Source organism: Podarcis pityusensis (genome assembly GCF_964106645.2).
Source record: "Podarcis pityusensis genome assembly, chromosome: 8".
NCBI lineage: Eukaryota > Metazoa > Chordata > Lepidosauria > Squamata > Lacertidae > Podarcis > Podarcis pityusensis.
Window position 1 is genome coordinate 3,611,699 of NC_138033.1, and position 22,217 is coordinate 3,633,915.

Below are 22,217 nucleotides of genomic sequence, written 5' to 3' on the forward strand. Positions count from 1 at the left end.
ATAGAAGGAGCTGACAGAATGGGGGAGAGAGGTTGACCAAGGTCTGGGACATAGAAACAACCTGAAAACCACACCGTTTGTGCGCGCGCACACATGCACATGCCAAAAAGAGCCTGAGTGTCGGATCCGGCCAATAACGGCCCGGTCTCCTCTTCTCACAACCAAGCAGATGTACGTGGAAATCCACAAGCATAGCCAACGTCCATCGATAGCCCTCTCATCTAGCAAAAGAGGGGGGATTTTCGCCCGTTGGGTCTGGGCACCCCCAAGCAGCCTGGTCGAGCCCCCGCTCTTACTTACCGTATTTTTCGCCCTATAGGGCGCACTTTTTCCCCTCCAAAAATGAAGGGGAAATGTGTGTGTGTCCTATGGGGCGAATGCAGGCTTTCACTGAAGCCTGGATAGCGAGAGGAGTCGGTGCGCACCGACCCCTCTCGCTCTCCAGGCTTCAGGAGAGCCCCAGTGCCAGCCCCACAAGGTCGGGGGACAGAGGGAGGCGGAACGCCGCCATCCCGCTGTCTCCCGAAGTGGTTTGGAGGCTGACGGCGGGGAGACCCCGCCGCCTGCCCCGCAAGCTCCGGGGACAGCTGGGAGGCGCAGCGCATCTTCCCGCTGTCCCCGGACCTGATCTCAAGGCGGGCGGCAGGGAGAAGAGCGCTTCTCCCCGCTGCCTGCCCCACAAGCTCCGGGGACAGCTGGGAGACGCAGCGCGTCTTCCTGCTGTCCCCGGACCTGATCTCAAGGCGGGCGGCGGGGAGAAGAGCGCTTCTCCCCGCTGCCTGCCCCGCAAGCTCCGGGGACAGCTGGGAGGCGCAGCGCGTCTTCCCGCTGTCCCCGGACCTGGTCTGAAGGCGGACTGCGGGGAGAAGAGCGCTTCTCCCTGCTGCCGGCCCCACAAGCGCCTGGGGGGGAAATAAAAATGTTTTTCTTTATTTCCCCCCCAAAAAAACTTGATGCGTCCTATGGGCCGGTGCGTCCTATGGGGCGAAAAATAAGGTACTCAGATTTAAGGTGCTGGTTTTATCCTTTAAAGCCCTTCACGGTCTAGGACCCTCGTAGCTATGGGCCTGCCTCTCCCGGTATGCCCCACGGAGGACCTTAAGGCCGATAAATGGCAACACCCTCGAGGTCCCGGGCCCTAAGGAAATCAGATTAGCCTCAACCAGAGCCAGGGCCTTTTCAGTGATGGCTCCGGCCTGGTGGAACGCTCTGCCTCATGAGACCAGGGCCCTGCAGGATCTGATTTCTTTCCGCAGGGCCTGTAAGACAGAGTTGTTCCGCCTGGCCTTTGGCTTGGAATCAACTTGATCCCCTCCCCCTCTTTCCTTTCTCCTCCTGTGTAGAGGCTGCATCCTAATGTGTTAATGTTGTATTTATTCTTCTTTTTAAAGTTGTATTTCAATCAACTTGTTTTTATTATTGGTTGTTAGCTGCCCTGAGCCCGGTCTTGGCTGGGGGGGGCGGGGTATAAATACAATTTATTATTATTATTGTATGGTTTTCCCAGTAGTGATGTATGGAAGTGAGAGCTGGACCATAAAGAAGGCTGAGAGCCAAAGAATCGATGCTTTTGAATTCTGGTGCTGGAGGAGACTCTTGAGAGTCCCATGGACTGCAAGAAGATCAAACCTCTCCATTCTGAAGGAAATCAGCCCTGAGTGCTCACTGGAAGGACAGATCCTGAAGCTGAGGCTCCAAGACTTTGGCCACCTCATGAGAAGAGAAGACTCCCTGGAAAAGACCCTGATGTTGGGAAAGATGGAGGGCACAAGGAGAAGGAGACGATGAAGGACGAGATGGTGGGATAGTGTTCTCGAAGCTACCAGCATGAGTTTGACCAAACTGCGGGAGGCAGTGGAAGACAGGAGTGCCTGGCATGCTCTGGTCCAGGGGGTCACGAAGAGGCGGACACCACTAAACAACATCAAAAACCACACACACACACACAAGAGGAAACCTCTATCCCCGAGGTTGATACGCACATCAATCTCTGATTTTTGTCTTCTGGGTTTCTGGGGGTTTTCCTGTTGTTATTCTGTCTCTCACAGCTACAATAAACCTACCATTAAAATTAATGGACTGGTCATTTCTTCGTCAGACGGCAAACGGGCAAATTTAGCAGGAGATCAAATATGTTTTCCCCCTCACTGTACCATCCCCATCATCCCTGACCACTGGTCCTGCTAGCTAGGGGTGATGGGAGTTGTAGTCCAATAGGAGCTGGAGACCCAAGTTTGGGAAGCCCTGGATCCTGGGATCCTTCCTTTGGAACGCAGCAACAATTATTATTATTATTATTATTATTATTATTATTACTACTATGGCCTTTCAGGTTCCTGCCCTCTGCACTGCCAAACACGGAAGGCCTTGCACGCACAAACACCGGGTTCCCCCGCAGCTCAACCTCCCTCCAGTCACCAAAGAGTGAAGCGGAAACGGCAGCCGCTCCCTTAATCCAAACAGGCAGCGCCAGGCCTGGGCCACGATTCCTGCCTCTGGGCTGCAGGCGAGTTGTGGCACAGCCCTGACTCTGCGGGAGCAGGAATGGGGAGCGGGCGAGAGGCAGGGAGGAAACAGGCAGCCTGCAACTGGAGAAGACCAGAACAAATCGGCTCAAGGAAACTGAAGGAGGTCCTTCCTTTCTTGGAGACTTTGCAACAAGTACTTTAGACCTAAGCAGGGCTGGGGAGGTGGCGCTGCAATGCCAACATGGCAAGGGAGACAGGCAGGAGTGCAGCTTAGGAAACAGAGTGTGTGCATAAAATAATAATAATAATAATAATAATAATAATAATAATAATAATTTATTTATACCCCGCCCTCCCCGGCCAAGACTGGGCTCAGGGCGGCTAACACCAGGTATAAAAACAATTGATTAAAATACAACTTAAAAACAAGATTAAAATGCAGCCTCATTTCAGCAGAAACTCAAAAACCTCTTTGGGGGATGAAAACGTCAAGTCTTCACCAAGGCTAAGTTTCCAGACTGGTCCTACGTAGGCCAGAAAAAAGCCAGGGAAGTCCCCAGATAGGGGTTCCATCACAGAAGGAAAAAGGAAAGAGGGGGAGGGGATCAAGTTGATTCCAAGCCAAAGGCCCTGCGGAAAGAAATCAGATCCTGCAGGGCCCTGATCTCATGAGGCAGAGCGTTCCACCAGGTCGAAGCCATCACTGAAAAGGCCCTGGCTCTGGTTGAGGCTAATCTGACTTCCTTAGGTCCCGGGACCTCTAGGGTGTTGCTATTTATGGACCTTAAGGTCCTCCGTGGGGCAGACCGGGAGAGGTGGTCCATAGGTATGTGGGTCCTAGGAAGGTTTCTTTTAATCTTTGCAGATCAAGGATGTGCTCAGCTGGGCGGAGGGAGGGCAACACCTGCCTAAACCGAGAGGCAGTGTGGTGCAATGGTTAGAGTGTTAGGCTAGGACCTGGGAGCCCAGGGTTCGAATCCTCCACTCGGCCATGAAGCTCACCGGCTGACGTTGAGGGGCAGCCACTGCCTCTCAGCCTAACCTACCTCTCAGGGCTGTTGTGGGGATTAAATGAGGACTAGGAGTTTGATGCAGGTGGTGCTGTTGTGTAAACCACAGAGCCTAGGACTTGCTGATCAGAAGGTTGGCAGTTCGAATCCCCGCGATGACGGGGTGAGCTCCCGTTGCTCTGTCCCTGCTCCTGCCAACCTAGCAGTTCGAAAGCACGTCGAAGTGCAAGTAGATAAATAGGTACCACTCCGGCGGGAAGGTAAACGGCATTTCCGTGCACTGCTCTGGTTTGCCAGAAGCGGCTTAGTCCTGCTGGCCACATGACCCGGAAAAACTGTCTGTGGACAAACACCGGCTCTCTCGGCCGATAAAGCGAGATGAGCACCACAACCCCAGAGTCGTTCGCGACTGAACTTAACAATCAGGGGTACCTTTACATTTTTAAGGAGTTTTTTTAGGGCCTTCTCGGCAGTGGCACCCGCCCTGTGGAACGCCCTCCCACCAGATGTCAAAGAGAAAAACAACTACCAAACTTTTAGAAGACATCTGAAGGCAGCCCTATTTAGGGAAACTTTGAATGTTTAAGAGGTTATTGTATTTTAGTGTTCTGTTGGAAGCCGCCCAGAGTGGCTGGGGAAACCCAACCAGATGGGCGGGGTATAAATTATTATTATCACAGAATCACAGAGTTGGAAGGGAACCCGACTCTCTGCAATGGAGGACACATGCAGCCGTCCTATACGGGGATCGAACCTGCAACCTTGTTGGGAGACACCCGGGTTCAAATCCTCCCCTGGGAGACCTTGGGGCCAGCCACTGCCTCTCAGCCTAAGCCCTACCTCGCAAGGTTGTTGTGAAGATGAAACAGGGAGTAGGGGGAGCGCTTTGCACCCCCTGGAGCTCCTGGGAGAAAAAGGGGGGATAAATCAGCAATAAATGAATCACAGGCAGGCAACGTCCTTCTGGTTTCAAGCCGAGAGCGACGGGGGGTGTGGGTGGAGAGGGGCCCGATCCACCTCATCCTCCCCCCTCCCAGGTTCTGTTGAGCAACAACTTCAGCCCATCATGCGCCTCCACCTCACGTCCGGCTCTTGCAAGCCACAGGTCCCTTCACAATCTCGCCACAGCCGCAGTGACGCAAGGTACACTTCCGAGACTACCTCGCTTTTAAGGGAGAAGGCAAAGACCCAAACCACCCGGAGGAGGGTTGCGCAAGGCCGGAGAAGCCCCGAGGTGTGGCTCTGCAACTGCTGCCAGCCAGAGCCTGCACTGACAAGGCAGAACTGGGTCCCTGCAATGCCACCCGTGGGCGCCAGGGAGCAGGTGGATGGGTGCGTCGTTCGAGATGGGCATATATCTAGGTGCAGAGGAAGCTGGAGGAGACTTGGTCAGCCTAGGTCAGTGTTGCATGCACTGGCCGGCAGGGGCTTCCCAAGGTTCAGACAGCGGGCATTACCAGGGGATGCCAGGGGTTTCCTGCCTGCCAGTGCTCAACCTCCGTCTAAGTAAGGTGCCAGTCCTCATGGAGTTTAGCACAGGACTGTTTTGAACAGGAAGCTACCAACTCAGACCTAGCTCAGGACTGCCTACACTGGCTGGCAGCTCCAGGAGACGCATTCAGGGATTGAACCTGGGACCTTCTGCACGCCAAGCAAGGGCTCTGCCAGCCCTTGGAAGGTGGCAATGGATCGTCAAAAATTCCAGGTGGGTCTGAAGTCAAGGCAGTGCGGTGTAGTGGTTAGAGTGCGTCAGACCAGGACCTCAGAGAGACCAGGGTTTGAATCCTCACTCAGGCATGCTGCTTGCGGGTTCAGTTTGATGTATTATAGTATTTTAATATTTTTTTGGAAGCCGTCCAGAGTGGCTGGGGAAGTCCAGCCAGATGAGTGGGGTATAAATAATAAATTATTCTTATTATTCTTATTATTATCCCTCAGCCTAACCTACCTTGCAGGGTTGGTGCAGGGATTAAATGAGGAGGGGGAGAAGAACCAGGTACTCTACCCTGAGCAACTTGCAGAAAAGGGTGCGATATAAATGCCAAAAATATAAATAAAATCCAATTCAGCCCTGCATACACAGACACACACGCGTACGTTTTTGCAACGGCCAATGTTTCTCAGAATCGGCTTGGGAAACCGTGGCTCAGCAGTATCCAGAATCCTTTGAGATGCATCTAATCGCATGTTGCTGTTGAACCCGTCCTCTCTCTCCCCAAGCCGTCACATTTTTCCCTTTGCAAAACGTTTGTTTGCATTCTGGGGTCAGGCTGCAGGCCCCAGAGCAAAGGTCTCTCTCTCTCTCCAGCTCACAAATGGAGGAACATTTGCTGCGAGAGGAAGGTTTTGTGAAATGTGGAACTTGCTCGGCCAAGTATCCCAAGCATACAGCATAAATAAACCACCTTCCCTTTCATAACCTCGTGGGGGGGGGGGCGAGAGAAAGAGGAAGACCTGCAAACACGACTCCAGAGTCTTGCTACTTGCAAGCCAGCTCAAGTAGTTCCCTCGCTTCCTTCTGCCTCAGTTTCCCCTCTACGTAAGAGACACCTTAGCTTCTTCTTACAGACCCCTCCAGGGCAAACAGGTGGAGAGTCTTATCAAGATAAGCCCAGCACTTCAAAAGGTAGTTGTGATGCCTAGTGGGGGGGAGGCTGCAACCAGGCCTTCTGCACTCCAATGCAGCTGCCCAGCAGGGTCTGGGCGTATAAGATTTAGGATGCTGCCTGAGTTCAGCTCAGTGTTGTCTACTCTGACCGGCAGCTCTCCGGGGTTACAGGTGAAGGACACCCCCAACCCTACACCTTGGAGATCCTGCCAGCAGGGAAGGAACCTGGAGCCTTCTGCATGCCAAGCAAGTGTCCTACCCTGAGATATGGCCCAGGAACTGCAAATGCCAGGCCAGCGGGGGCCAAGGGAGAGTGCTGCAACCTAGGCATAAACCCCCATGCCAAGGCCGCCTCCCCAAGCAGCTATAACCTCTGGTGGCTCCTGTCCCAAGGTGAAAGACTTCTGGGAAAAGATTTATAATGAATTGAAAAAAAATGTTGAAATATACATTTATAAAGAAACCAGAGGCCTTTCTTCTTGGAATAACAGGTTTGGAATTGCCCAAGGAAGATGTTAAATTATTTTTGTATGCCACAACTGCTGCTCGTATTTTGTTAGCTAAAAAGTGGAAAACCCAAGAATTACCAACAATAGAAGAATGGCAGATGAAGATGATGGATTTTTCGGAGCTAGCCGACCTAACCAGAAGAGTCCGCGACCAGAAGGAGGAGGAGTATCAGGAAGAGTGGAAGAAATTTAATGATTATTTAGTTAAATTTGTTAAGTTAAATTAACTGGAGATAGCTTGCAGATACTTAATGGGCTTAAGATTTTATTTATGTTAAGTGATGAAGTAATAATGTTTAATCCTATAAGGTGAAGATTTAAGGATGTTAAAGTTTAAGTTAAATTTCATAAAAATTGGGATTTGGAAAACCGTTAAACGGACATGCAATGAAATTCAACCAAGGGGAAGCGAGGAAGTCACTTAACAAAGTTAATAACTGTAATTTTCAACAAGGCTATGATCTCTGTTTGTTTTGTGTGTTTGTTTGTTTTTTATAATATTGTGAAAATCAATAAAAAAAATTGGGGGGAAAATATACGGTAACCTCTGGGGGCTCAACTCAAACCCGGCTGTCCGAACCAAAACATGCCAGAGGTAGAGGCAGCGAGGCTTTTGAATCCCAGTTCCTGGAAACCTCAAGGGCTGCTTGCAGGTTTTCCCTGGCCCCTAGGAGAACAGGATGCTGACCCCTGTCCTGATCCAGCAGCCCAGCTCTTCTAATGGAGCCTCCAGCTCCAGGGGCAGTCTATCTGCGTTCCTAGGTTCGACGGGGTATTTGGCCTCTGCAAGAAAAGGAGACTGCTCCTTTTAGGTTCAGAGGGTAAACAAGACACCCAGCTTTCCTATTTCGGGAAAACAGAGCGAGGTAAGTGGGGGGGGGGCAGTGCGGGAAACAGGCTGCCCCCCCCCCTTTACTCTGGCAGTGACTGAAAGAATAAGAATTGGCACCTGGAACGGCCAACCGGAAAAGAGGCGGAAGGAGGGAGGGCGGGAGAGCAAAAAGCAGCCTTTGCCCATATAAGGTAGACTTGAAGGACAGGCCGGATAATGTGGGAATGCAAGGCGGTTGGAAGCGGGGAGGGGCACAGAGACATCCTGTGCCGTCCCCCCCCCATCAGCAACCCTGCTTAAGCTAGGACAAGCACCCCCAGCCCAGCTCAAAACATCCTGACATCATCCATTGCCTCCATTCTCTCCCCAAAGCAACCAGCTTCCCCATAAGTATTCACAAAGGAGGTTTAATTTTTTGCTAGAGAGGGACTTTTCCTTGCCTCCCCCCATCCCAACACAGACACACTCCCCAAATTCCAGACTTATGAGCTGGAAGCATTGCAAACTGATGGGGGGGTGGCTGACTTAAATTTGGGGCGGGGGGGTCCAGAAAAGAGCAACAGACAAGCAGGTACGGTTCGACTCAGGATGGGAATTGGCAGAGCTGCACAGCCTTTGTTTTCTGCAGAGGGACAAGAGCGGCTCGGGGTTGTGGGGGGGGCCTGGAAAAAGACATTTCCACGTATAATGGGCGTGTGTGTGCATTTTGGACGGCGTTCAAAGTCGTTTGGAATTAGCCGTGTAAACATCCCCCCCTCCCCGAACGCTGATCATGCACAAGAAACTGTCAGCTCACTCCCAGTTGGAGAGGGTGGCCCTAGATGGGGGAAGAAGTGACCCCCCCAAAAAAAACAACGATATTCCCTCCATTGTGCACTCCTGTCATTGATATATATGGGATTTTCCCCTTTCAGAAATCTTAATGTGTTGCACACAAGACTTCGCCCCTTGTGTGCCACCCCAGGAATGTTTTTTCCTGCTGCCCCCCCCCCCAATTTAGGCAGAGGGTGGCAAAGTGGGGAGCAGGGAGCTTTCAACCCTTCCAATTGGGACAGGGAGAGTCCCTTATCCTGAAATTCAAAGCCCTTTCCTAGAGCTCAGAAGAGCATCTTTAGTGTCGCACCCCCCCCCCAAAAAAAATTCAGTCGCACCTGGGTTTATCTGCCTGTTTCACTTCGACTTTCTTAGTGGGTTCCGGGGCAGGAGATTTCTTTCCCAGCGTGATCCTGCCAAAGGGAAGCACATTCCTGGTCTCTGGGGGGGCTAGAAGCCCAGGGAGACCCCCAGGAGAGGGGGGGGTTTGAGGGTGGTCCGCAGCCCCCTCCCAGCCAGGCCTTTTCGGACAGTGCATAAGGCGGCCCCAGAAGGACGTCGTTTCCAGGCCTGCAACTGCAGGTCCAGGAAAAAAATTAAATAGCTTTGCCCCCTCCACCCCAAAAATGCATCTTGCAAAGGGCAGAAGTGGGGGGCAAACCAGCCCCCCACTCTGCGCCCTGCCATTGCTAACTCCCTGCCCCCCACCCTGACCCAAATACTCATCCGCACTTGAGTTGAGTCGAATGGTGTTGGTCTTTGGCCTTGGGGGGGTCAGGAGCCTTGCTGGAAACGGAGAAAGTCAAAGGTCACAGAATCGTGGGGTGGGGAGGGAACCCCAGGGGTCATCCATCCCAACCTCTGGTGGAAAACCTCTATTGGTGGGGAAATCGCCACCATCCGAAGCCAAGGTCTCCCAATGGAAGCCAGAAGGCCCCCCGACTCCAGGAATCAGTCTGGAAAGGAGTGGGGGTGTGTGTTTAAAACCATTCCTAAGAGTCAGAAACCAGAGGCCTTTCTACATGGAATAATAGGAATGGAATTGCCCCCCAAAAGACTTATTTTTGTATGCCACCACAGTGGCAAGACTGCCGTTAGCTAAAAATTGGAATTCCCAAGAAATTCCTGTGGTGGAAGAATAGCAGGTGAAGATGTTGGACTTTTTGGAGCTAGCCGACCTGACTGGAAGAATCCGCGACCAGAAAGAAGACGGGAAGAAATTTAAGGACTATTTAGCTAAATATTGCAATATAAATAATTAGAAGTCACTTGAAAAGGACCAAACAGGCCGTGGATTAAAATAAGATCCAATTGTAAGTAAGTTGGATTTAGAATATTAAGAAAGAGAAGAAGATAGTTAATTGTTGGAAATAATTTTAGTTGAGGAATGATATTGGAGAGCTGTTATATGGAGCTACAATGAAATTCAGAAGGGAAGGATTCGAGGAAGTCAATTAACAATGTAAGATAACTTGGGTTTTTCAAGTGATAGGTGTTTAAATTTTTCTTGCTTTTTTTTTTTTAGGTATTGTAATGTGTTTTCTCTTGTGCGTTTTCTTTTTTTCTATGTTATATTTATTATAATTGTGAAAAACTTAATAAAAATTTTTTGGGGAAAAATAAAACAAAACTATTCCTAGGAGTCAAATTGGGGGGGGGGGGCAATTTTCAGGTTCCAGCCAGGGGCAGGTCCAAAACTTCCAAGATTTTTTTTTTTGGGGTGGGGGGGAGATTGCTTCCATCCCTAGGAAACACAAGGTTCTTGGGTACCACTTCTCAAAGGCCTCTGCAGGTTTTGTGAGATAAGGGTGGGCACCCCAGGATAAGGAAGTTTTTTGGGGGGGCTATATGTACCCCCCCACAGGCCCAATCCATCCACACCTGAGCGTTGTGCCATGCTTCTCCACTTTGGGCTTAGACGGCGGGTCAGGAGCCGGAGATCTGCCAGAGAGCAAAAAAACCCCACTCAGGTTGCCTATGGCGAACGGAGGGGGAAGCAAGGCGACCAGGGGTGGTCCCTGCCCCCAAAGTGCTGGGAGCAGCCAAAAGGCAGGCCTTGAGGCTAAGGGGATAGGATGTGCCTGGATCTTGTCTGTGCTCGCCCCTGGAGAGCATCAGTAAGGAGGTGAAGTGTGTGTGGGGGTGTTCCAGAGGCTTGTCGTCCCCCCCCAAAAAAAACCCTCCTCTTCTTCCTCCTCCTCCCCTGAGCAGCCTTGTTTTTGAGACGGCTGAGTCACTTCCTGAAAGGCGCGCAGCTTTTCCGGCCTTTTCCAGCTCAGGACAATTTGGGAAAAGGGGGGGGTGGAGGGCCAGCAAGACCTAGGACTCTTTGGGGGGGGGGCAAGAAACACCTCCCTCCCTAAAAAACAGAATTGACAGAATATCAGGGCTGACCTTGGATGAGAAGGTGGAGGAGAGGGAAAAGGGACAACTGGTCACGGCGGGGGGGGGGCCAAGATGGGGGGGGGAGAAGGGGCTGCAATCCATGTCGGAGTTTCATGTTTAGCTGGGGGGGGGCAGGGAGAGCATGGTGGCATTTCCACAGGGCAGAATACGACCAACGCGTGCGACTCCAGCCTCCTCCCCTACACCCGGGAGGCCAGCAGAGCAGAGGGCCCAATCCGAGGGGGGGGGAAACGGCGCGAAACAACCTTCCGAAGCGGCCCATGGTGTCCGACGTGGTGCCCCCGCCACGCCCGGCCCGGGTGCAGGTCTCTCTGTCTCTCCCACCAGCCCTTACGATGCCTGGAAGACGTGTGAATCGGAACTCAGTGCCGCGTCACAATGCAGTGGCGCCCGGAACCTGCGACCCCCCAAGAGGATTCCGGCGCTGGGGGGCCCAGGGACTTGGGGTGAGGCCAGGCGGTTGAGACAGCTCAGGATTAGACCATTGGCCCATCTAGCCAAGCCTCACAGTGGCCAAATACCCCAAGAACCTAGGAATATAGATAGACTGCCCCTGGAGCTGGAGGTTCCATAAGAACCCGAGAAGATTCCCACGGGAAGCATGCAATCCGGGCACGGGTAGTAGCCACTGAATATGCCCAGTCCGAGGTTGGTGGCCACCACCCACCCCAGCCTCCTGTGGCAGCGAGTTCCACAGGTTAACTCTTAGCAGCAGAGGCAGAAGTCCTTTCTTTGCCCTGTGGCGGGGCAACACCCTGGCCCTTAGCTTGCAGAACAAGGCGTCCTGGGGCTCGCTGTTCTGGCTGGCTCATCCCTCGTGTTTGGGGCTGGCAGCATTTAGTCATCTGAGGAATGAGGAAAATGGGGCTTAGCAACCCGGCGGATGAAGCAAAATGAAGTCATCCTTTTAAATGCCGAATCTTAACCTCCCAGGTCCCCTATGAACGGCGCAGCTGCATCAGGAAAGAACGCCCCAGGATCCTGCTTCCGACAGAGGACAGCCAAGGTGCTTCTGGAAGCTCCCAAGCAGAGCACACACACACACAAACACACTTCTGCTACTTCTGTCCTCCGTCCCCAGTACATCAAATTTAGAGGTAGACACTCTCTGAACACGGAGGCTCCATTATCAGTCAATTCAGGGTCTTTGTTCCTGGCTGATGGACCAAACCACCCCCATGAATTTCTCTAATCTCTCTCTCTCTCTCACCAGAAACATTTTTACTTGGGATTGTAGGAGAGGATATTAACAGACAGGACTACAAATTGTTTTTATACGCAACAACAGCAGCAAGAATATGATTGGCACAAAAATGGAAGCAAGAAGAATTGTCAAAGAAGAATGGCAAATGAAATTAACGGACTCTGCAGAATTAGATAATAGGAAGGATTCGAAACCTGCGGGATCAGAGATTCTTAGAGGACTGGAGTAAATATCTGAACTATTTGGAAAGCAATTGTGACGAACAGATTACGCTAGTAGGACGGCAAGAACTTCTGTAAGGAGGACTTTGTGAAATATTGCAAGGAAGACTTTGAAAAGAATTATTAGTTAAGGGCAATTAAAAGTAATAGAAAAATTAAGAAATGCAGAACAAGTGATAAAGAACGGAAAATCTTCAGAGGCTGTTGATGGAAGTCTAAAATATTGTATAAGATAAGAAGGTATGTTAAATGATTGTTGGAATTTATATGTTAAAAAATTATTTCACCGAAAGTTCATTTCGGAAGCTGCCTCTCCCCTTCCCACCCCAAACAATGGAGTATCTTTCTGCCGGAGATTAAATGGAACCTTTTCTCGGAGGAGTTCGAAGTATTACCATTGCACTCATTTCAGTGGTTAAGGCTAAGCAGCCTTTAAAAAGAGGAAGGTGGCAGAAGGGATCCCAAAGGGCATCTAGTCCAACCCCCGGGCAATGCACGGTCCCCCATCCAATTTGAAACCCAAGCGGACCCTGCTTAGCTTCGCAAACGTGCTAGCCGTTTTCTTGCTGCGCCACCAGGAGGAGGAGCAGTTGAGGAGTCGTCAGCTGCGATTCCTGCATTGCAGCGGGTTGGGCTGGATGACCTTCGGGGGGACCCTCCCGATTCTACGATAGCATGAATTTGCCTTTTGAAAGGCTTGGCTTTAATTGGCATCTCACTGGGTATATGTGTGAGCCCACCTGGTGCTCTCAAACCCCCCCAAAAAAGTTCTGTGCCAGCCAGGGCTGATGGGAGTTGTAGTCCAACAAGATCGGAGGGCACCAGATTGCCTTCAAGGCATAGGCCACAACTCCCTGGGAGCCCAAGGGTTAACATCCACTGGGCCTGCTCTTCCTCTTCCCAGTCGGTCCATGTACACAGTGGAAAAGGCAAATGGGTCAGGCTGCTTCCTGCTCTTTAGGTAATCAGCCTGGACTAATTAAATCGCCTGCAACATCTCAGACCCACAGTCAGTACTAAGCAACTCAGTCAAGTAACTGCAAAGCTCAGGGGTCTCTCTGGACTCCTGCCTGGGTTGCCCATTTTACAGATTGGGAAAATTAAGGCAGAAAGGGGGAAAGGCTGGATCTCAAACGAGACATGGCAGGCAAACACATGTGAGCACATAGACAGGTTTTTTTGTTCCTTGTTAAAGTGAAAAAATGAAAATGTGGTTGGCACTGTGATCTAAACCACTGGGCCTAGGGCTTGCCAATCAGAAGGTTGGCGGTTCGAATCTCCACGACAGGGTGAGCTCCCGTTGCTCGGTCCCTGCTCCTGGGAACCTTGCAGTTCGAAAGCACGTCAAAGTGCAAGTAGATAAATAGGTACCACTCCGGCGGGAAGGTAAACGGCGTTTCCGTGCGCTGCTCTGGTTTCGCCAGAAGCGGCTTAGTCATGCTGACCACATGACCTGGAAGTTGTACGCAGGCTCCCTCGGCCAGTAAAGCGAGATGAGTGCCGCAACCCCAGAGTCGTCCGCGACTGGACTTAACGGTCAGGGGTCTTTTACCTTTTTTGTGAAAAATGCTGCTGCCTTTTGGGTCAGAAACCTTGCAAGGCCAGATGCCAGCCTGGTGTAGTGGTTAGAGCATCCAACTAGGACCTGGGAGAGACCAAGGTTCAAATCCCATCCCCCACTCATCCATGACACTCACTGGGTGCAACTTTGGAAACCAGTCATAACATCATAGAATTGGAAGAGACTCTGAGGGCTACTGGACTACTGCAACGCGCTCTATGTGGGGCTACCTTTGAAGGTGACCCGGAAACTACAACTAATCCAGAATGCGGCAGCTAGACTGGTGACTGGGAGCGGCCGCCGGGAACACATAACACCGGTCCTGAGAGATCTGCATTGGCTCCCAGGACGTTTCCAAGCACAATTCAAAGTGTTGGTGCTGACCTTGAAAGCCCTAAACGGCCTCAAAGGCCCAGTATACCTGAAGGAGTGTCTCCACCCCCATCATTCTGCCCGGACACTGAGATCCAGCACCAAGGTCCTTCTGGCGGTTCCCTCCCTGCAAGAAGCCAAGTTACAGGGAACCAGGCAGAGGGCCTTCTCGGTGGTGGCGCCCGCCCTGTGCAACTCCCTCCCACCAGACATCAAAGAGAAAAACAACTATTTTACTTTTAAAAGACAACTGAAGGCAGCCCTATTTAGGGAAGCTGTTAATGTTTGATGCATTACTGTATTTCAATATTTTGCTGGAAGCCGCCCAGAGTGGCAGGGGAGACCAGCCAGATGGGCGGGGGTATAAATAATAACAATAATAATAATAATAATAATAATAATAATAATAATAATTATGTACTACCCAACTTCCTGTCGGCCTGGTCTACCTCACCGGGTTGCTGTGGGGGATTAAATGAGGCAGGCTTTAGGAAAAGCATCTCCCCAAGTCCTTCACATGAGACTTCAACGATTCAGTCCTTGCAATGCAAAACTTTGAGCTTAGTAGCTGGCTGAGCAGGGGGTTGGACTAGATGACCTTGGGGGGTCCCAGCTCTACAGTTCCATGTTTCTAAGCATCTTCGTTTCCCAAAGTGGCTGAGGGAGGGTTTTCGGGGGGGGCATGCAACATAACCCCCCCCTTCACTCCCAGACAGCTGGAAGCCTCGCAGCTGTTGAAAGATACCAGAAAGAGACCCCAAGTAGCAGACATTTGGGTGGTGGGGGGGAAGAAAATAAAATCACCAGTTGCTGCAGCTGCTGAAACTTCTCAGGCCTCCCCCACAGCTCTAACCACTAGGCGCTGCATGAAGACGCAAATAAAACCCTGGCCGGCCGCTGAAATCTGCTTCTCCTACCCACAGCTTTCAGTGCTGACGTGGTCTCCAGATGTGGAAGCGAGAAAAGCTGTGGGTTTTCAAGGGGTCGGGAAAGTGGGGGTTGTTTCTCCACAGCCGCAAGTGCAGCAACGCCCCCCCCCCTGCCATGACCCAGACCCTACAGAAAACTCAATGGGTGGCTGAGAGCTCTGGGAGTCAGGATTGCTGGAGGGCTCTTTTGCACCTTGCAAAATGCAAAATAAAGGCTATGCAAATGAGAGGGACATTGTTAGAGGTTTTGTTAGAAGAGGGGAGAGGTGGATTCGATGAGGTCCTGGAACTCAAGGATTCTCTAGTCCCCCCCCCCCCCAAAATGCAAGGTCATCGGTGCCAGGAAACTCTAATTGCTGGTGTCCTGCGAACAACCTCGATAATCCTGTCTGCTGAGAAAGGAATAAAAACCTCCCTCCCCTGTGCTAACCGCAAGGATGGAGGTCGAGAGCCATTGATGGGAGCTGGGGAGATCCGGGTTCGAATCCCCGCTCAGCTGGGTGTGTGACTTTGGTTCAGTCACAGATTCTCAGCCTAGTCTACTCCGCAGGGTCGTTGTGAGGACAAAGTGAGGCGGACACAAGAAGAAAGAGGCAGGAGAGGGGGGAATATATAAATGTAATCGTCAAAGATTTCTCAGTATATACCCGAGAGTCAACGAACGCAGATCTGAAACCGTTCCACATCACGCAACTTCTCTGCGAAATCAAGTTCCTGCCCAGAAGTTTGCAAGACACTCAGTTCAACCCCAGCAGTGAAGGGGAACGAAGTCTCAGGTCAGCTACTCTTAACACAGACCTCCCCGTTGGGCTGTTTCGGACTACAACTCCCATCAGTCCTAGCATATCAGCCAGGGATGATGGGAATTGTAGTCCAGAACATCTGGAGACGGCACTAGGTTGCTGCACAGCCAGGGAAAAAACAATGCTGTCCAGGGTTGTAAAGACTGCGGAGAGAATAACTGGGTGCACTCTTCCCACCTTGGATCAAATCTACGCTTCCAGGTGCCATAAGAAAGCTGCAGAGATAGCGCAGGATAGTGCGCACGCCAGAAATGATCTCTTTCAGCTTCTGCCTTCTGGAAGAAGGTCCAGGGTTTTAAAGACCAGGACTAGCCGCCTGAGAAACAGTTTCTACCCAAATGCAATTCTGGTTCTAAACGCAGCATAAGGAGTCTCTATAGTATATTGTATTTTAAAATGGGGTTTCAGAGTTTGTAGGGGGCTAACCAGGTTGGGATAGCAGGCTTGTTGGTTTTTGAATGTCTTGTGTAGATTTTTCACTTTCGTTGTTCTGTATGGGACAATGACAATGAAGATTATCGTATCGTATCATTGAGGAATTCTGTGTTTAAAATGTATTATTGAAAGACAGAGTTATTTAGCCTAAAGAAGGCAGGCATGGGGTGGCAGAGAATGAAGTTTTAGAGCCATCAGAATAAATGAACGTGGCTGAGTCAGGTCCATCGATTTCGAAAGGTCTATTCTGAGTAAAGCTAAGAGCTGGAAGGGACGCCCCAAAGGCCATCTAGTCCAACCCGGTGCAATAATGCAGGAATCGCAGCTATAAAGAATCGAAGGGAAGTCCCACCTCGATAACCTTTCAGAGCTGTTTGAGCGTGTCGTCAAGAGCGGAGACAGGAACCACCCAGCGGCAGACATGGCAAGCTTGGAGTTCCCCCAAAAAGAGCTTTTGACAAAGTCCTACACACCAAAGGCTCTCGAGGGAACTTAATCATGGAATAAGGAGACAATTCTCTAGTGACTCAAAGTCGTCTCACCCTGCGAGGAGTCAACCAAGGAAATGAATGGGCGGCCGTTTCAGAACATGCAGCGCATGACTGACCTCAAATGCTGCGAGACGCAGATTTAAAAAGGGATTGGACCCATGTTTGCAGACCACTCTTAGCCACAGCAGCAAAGTGGAGCCTCCATCAACAGCAGCAGCCTACATGGAAACACCGGCTGCCAGGATGTTCAGCTTTCCCTTGTGGGCTACTAGAGATAACTGGATGACCGCCACTGGAAACATGTCTGGAGGCCGGACTAGATGGACGGTCATTCACTCTTGAGATAACCAGAAACACAGGTCAGGGGTCACAGTCCCCATTTTTTTAAGAAAAGGCAGCATATAAGAGGATCTGGCCAATACTTTAGGGGTTCCTCCAGCGCTACTGATGAGGGAATCTGCACCCCACTGTCGACATAATACGGCGTTTTATGGCTTAAGTGAGGGCAGCAGGTCTCTGGCCTCAGGGCGCTTACAGTCTTAAAATTAATTTAGCCTCCTCTGTGTACTTTGAGACACCCAGAGCTCCCCATTTAAAGGAGCACTCAGTGTAACCTCCCCAAATGAATGGACCTAGCTTAGCCACGTCCATCCATTTCAATGGGTATACCCCGGGGGAAGGGACGCAGGTGGCGCTGTGGGTTAAACCACAGAGCCTAGGACTTGCCGATCAGAAGGTCGGCGGTTCGAATCCCCACGACGGGGTGAGCTCCCGTTGCTCGGTCCCTGCTCCTACCAACCTAGCAGTTCAAAAGCACGTCAAAGTGCAAGTAGATAAATAGGTACCACTCCGGCGGGAAGGTAAACGGCGTTTCCATGCGCTGCTCTGGTTTGCCAGAAGCGGCTTAGTCATGCTGGCCACATGACCCGGAAGCTGTACGCCGGCTCCCTCGGCCAAAAAAGCGAGATGAGTGCCGCAACCCCAGAGTCGGTCACGACTGGACCTAATGGTCAGGGGTCCCTTTACCTTTACCTTACCCCGGGGAAAACTTAGCCAACAACCACCCACAACTCCCTTCCTTCCCATCCCAGGGAAACCTCAATGCCAGAGGGATCCTTGTCTCCAGATCGCGCAAAACACCAGACAGGACTTTTCTCCAAAATCCTCCAAGTATGTCCTACTACACCAGCCGTTTCCAAAATTCTGGGGTCACACACCGCCCGCTTGGTCCCATAAACTCACCCCCAGCATTCTATAAAAAGCATTATTCAGAATAGCGGTTTGCACGGCCCACGATGGAAGAGAATAATAAAATAAAACTCAAAGCAGTGAACAGCACATTTATTCAGAACCCAAATAAAACTATTTAGTTTGATTCATCTGAACAAAGTTCTTGGGCTTGCTCCAGGGACACCAGCTTTTCAAAGTCTGGTGGTCATTTGCACCTCCAGCGACACCCCCCAACAAGGAAGCCTGCCCACCCCCACTTTGGGACACCCCCCAAGTACTACACGCTCCCTTTCTCTGCATTTCCTCCTACTGAGACCAAGAACTCTGCGAGCCCTTCAAGGCTGACTAATTTGGTGGTGATGCTGATGAGGGCAGCCCAGGCAGTGATAAATCTTGTCAGCCTTTAAGGCGTCACTGCACTCCGTGTCTCTTGCAGCGAAGATGACAAACTGACCTCTTCCGGGTTGCTTAACCTGCAAAATGGACCCTGCCTCCCCCACAACCCCACCTCAACTTTTCCTTCTTGTATCGTAAGGCTGCAGGCAGGGGCTGCCCTTTTAAAAAATAATAATAAAAAATTGCAGTACAGCAACTAGAGTTTGGCTTATAGATAAAGCATATCATAGGGCCCTGTGCTTGATCTGAATCTACTTCCCCTACAGTTTACTTCCTTTTGCTTTTAGGGGATCAGGGCCACAGAAACAGCTTTCCGCTAGATTAAGGAGGCGAGGGGAGAACGGCATTTACACCCCAGCTTTTTCTTCAAGGAACTCAAGATATGGTCGGCCAACCTCCTCATTTCACTCCCACAACAATCCTGCGAGGTACATCAGGCTAGGAGGCAGTGAATGGACCCCCCCCAAGGTGACACTCAGTGGCCGAGTGGAGGTTCGAACCCTGGTCTGACACGCCAATGCCAGTGTTTCCCCAAACTGGAGTCTCCAGCTGTTTTGGGACTACAATTCCCATCATCCCACTAGCTAGCTAGGGATGATGGGAGTTGTAGTCTACTGCTCTAACCACTGCACCACATTGCCTCTTCCCTTGGTTTGGAACGGCTGGTACTTTCCAACTCTGCAGTTCTATAATTCTATAATCTGGTGACTCGGGGATGGGAGCCGGGGAGGAATCTCTGAAAACTGCCGACTCAGGATGAACTCCTGCAGGCCTACTGACCGCCAGCGCCTCCTCGTCAGCCTAATTTCTGAAGGAGGGGGGCTGCCTGTCTCTCTCCCCTCTTGACCTCAGAACCCTCCCCGTTAGGCTCAGAAATTAGCACACTACGTCAAAGAAGCAGGGGAAAACACTCTGCACGTGCTCAAAAGCACTACCTCGCAAGTCCCAGGACGCAGAAAATGAGGTGGGAGGGCTTAAGACCTACCTGAGACTTAAGATTTAAGATTTGGGGGCAGCTTGAGCCCGGACAACCTTCAGATAAACTGCCTTGAAATAGGCTTACAATTCCAAACCTGTATTCACTGAGAGAGACGTGGAGGTAGGTGGGGGTCTTTGGTGTGTCCCCCCTCAACTTGAGGAAAGGAGCGAAGGGGGCACAACGGGGGCAGGATCAGGGCCAGGATTGCAAGGGGAAGAGAGATTGAGCTTTGGGGTGCCCCTCACCCCCTTGCAATACCTGAGAAGGGGGCGCAATGGTACCTAAAGCCAGTCCGGTCATCTTCAGACAAAGATCCGTTCAAGAGGACTGACCGCTTATCGGATGTCCAGCATTGGCCAGAATCTCTGGGACCCGCCGGACCAGCACCCCAAATTCGGGAAGGGTCTTGGGCTCCAGGAAAGATCACTTTCCCTGTCCCATCAGAGGGGCGGAGCCACCCCCCTCTCAGGAATGCCCTCCTGGGAGAAAACAACTTCCTGTGTCCTTAAAAGGGGGGGGCGGTTATTTGTTCCTTAGGTGTGGGGTTGTAAGGAACTAAGTCGCTTGCACGGATCACAGAAACCAACCTTTGAGGTTCCTCTCCACTCCCAAGAGATCAGAGGTGTCGCTCCCCCCTTCGACTTGACCCCTTGCAGCCCCCACCCCAAACCCTGACCTTCAGTCCTCTATTGCAGAACTAGGAAATGACCCCCTCCACCCCCAAAAAACTTAAAACTCCCAGCCCAACGCGAAATGCATTCACAACCCCCTGGGAAAGAAAATTGCATTCCTCACAACCCGCCCCCGCCCCACTTATGGAGGACACGAGGCAGCTGTGGGGCAAATCTATCCTTATCTCTTCCTGCTCCCCCCTTGCCCGGGGCGTGGCTCGTTTCCCTCCCCCCGGAGGAACTCCCCAACAAACTCCGCTGCCGTCCTGGAAGTCTCCCCCCCTTATCTAAAGGGGGGGAGCGATGAAGTCACACGGAAGGGCGTGGCTTCAGACATCAACTTGGGGTGCTCCCATTCAACCCCATGGGCTGCGTGTGTCCACAGTCATTCCGACAACAGGATTTTTTTTGGGGGGGGGGGGGTTGATTGTATCATCTCTTGCCTCTTCCAAAGTGGGGGGCGGGGGAGTGCCAATCTCTCCTCCTTTTTGGGGAACATTTCCCCACTTCCGGAAAACACGCTCGATTGGGCTTCAAACAGAAGGCAGAAACGACCCCCCCCCCCATTTTAAAAAGAAGCTTCTAACAGTTTCTGTGTTTTGGAGGGGGGTGGTAATCTTTGCCACGTGCACCTCTCTCCCAAGAGGTTACAAAAGGAACCAGGAAAACCGCGTAATGTGGGAAGAGGGCTGCCCCAAAACAGCAACCCCAATGTTCTAGGTTCCCCAAAACAGCAACCCCAATTTTCTAGGTTCCCCAAAACAGCAACCCCAATTTTCTAGGTTCCCCAAAACAGCAACCCCAATGTTCTAGGTCCCCCAAAACAGCAACCCCAATGTTCTAGGTCCCCCAAAACAGCAACCCCAATGTTCCAGGTCCCCCAAAACAGCAACCCCCTAATGTTCCAGGTCCCCCAACGCAGCAACCCCCAATGTTCCGGGTCCCCCAAAACAGCAACCCCCAATGTTCCAGGTCCCCCAAAACAGCAACCCCCAATTTTCTAGGTTCTCCAAAACAGCAACCCCCAATGTTCTAGGTCCCCCGCCCCAAAGAAAAAAAAATCTGCGCTGGTTGCAGCCTCGACGGGAGGGCGGGGACCCCGGTGCCGCCGCGCTCCTTTCTTCGGAGCAGCCTCGGCGTGCCGCCTCCCGTTTCCCCGCTTGCTCCTTCCTCGGGGCGGAGGCCCACGGGGAACCCAGACGGCGCCACCCCCCTCCCCGCCGAAATCCCGGCCCCCGCAGCCCAGACAACAAAGGCTCCCTTCTCCCTCCGCCGCCGCCGCCGCCGCGCCCGGGCAGCAGGTAGTACTAACCGACCTCATGTCTGCGGGCTCCGTGCGCGGCGCCGCCGCTCCTCCGACTGCCGCTTCCGCTGGGCTGCCGCTCGCCCAGACCTGGCTGGGTGGGGACGGGGGTGGGGCCGCGAGGAGGCCGGGCCGGAGACCCGGAGAGGAGGCTGCCGTCGCTGCCGCCGCCGCCGCCGCCGGAGCTCCGGGCTCAGACAGCAGCACCGGGAGCCACCGGCGCCACAGCAGCAGCGTCCGCTCCGGTCCCCATCCGCCGCCGCCGCCGCCCGCTTGCCTTCCTCCGGCCCGCGGCTACCTCGGCCCGGCCCGCCGCCCCCGCCGGGGGGGCATGGTCCCGATCCTGCCTCGCCAGAGAAGGAGGGGAGGCGGAGAAAGGGGCACGGGCACGCGCGCGCGCTCCCGCACCAGCCCCGCCTGCCTCCCTCCCTCCCCGCGCGCGCCCTCTTTGATGTGGTTACAATGTTGCCTCCCCCGCCCCTCACTTCCTCTTTTTCTTCCCTCTCACTTTTTTCCCCCTTTGCTACATTTCATTCCGAAATTCCACTCCGCCTCCTCCCCCGCGCCGCGTTTCCACAATGCACCGCTCCGGCCCCGTCTTAAAAGGGGCGCGGCGGAGGGGGCGCCTTAAAAGGGCGATCGGAGGTGTGGGGGGGTGCTGAGGGAGACGGGAGCGCGCCCCCGATGGGGACTCTATATATATAAATTTATATATATATTCTCTATATATAAATTTATATTTATATATACTCTATATATATAAATTTATACTCTATATATATAAATTTATACTCTCTCTATATAAATTTATATATATAATTTTTTTCCCCAAAATTTTTTTTATTGGTTTTCACAACATTATAAACAAACAAACAAACACATAAGACAAACAAAGATAAATCAGAGCCTTATTGAAAATTACACTTGTTAACATTGTTAAGTGTCTTCCTCGCTTCCCCTTGGTTGAAGTTCATTG

The 22,217-nt window shown here is 51.9% G+C and overlaps 1 protein-coding gene across 6 annotated transcripts in view; it reads right to left on the reverse strand.

The window, feature by feature from the left end:
- Positions 1–21,529, reverse strand: part of VASP (vasodilator stimulated phosphoprotein) — a 42,239-nt gene extending 20,710 nt beyond the window's left edge. For 2 of the 6 annotated variants that reach the window (XM_081018997.1, XM_081018995.1), the window contains exons 1-4: positions 10,892–11,045; positions 10,122–10,181; positions 8,973–9,026; positions 8,579–8,653 (exon numbers count right to left, since the gene is read on the reverse strand). In XM_081018997.1, coding sequence (XP_080875123.1) covers positions 8,579–8,653; positions 8,973–9,026; positions 10,122–10,181; positions 10,892–10,908 — 206 coding nt within the window. In that variant the 5' untranslated portion in view covers positions 10,909–11,045. Of the gene's footprint in view, positions 1–8,578; positions 8,654–8,972; positions 9,027–10,121; positions 10,182–10,891; positions 11,046–21,254 lie in introns of those variants that run through there. The other 4 variants (XM_081019000.1, XM_081018996.1, XM_081018998.1 and 1 more) reach the window with 3 other exon arrangements.
- Between the last annotated feature and the right edge of the window lie 688 nt (positions 21,530–22,217).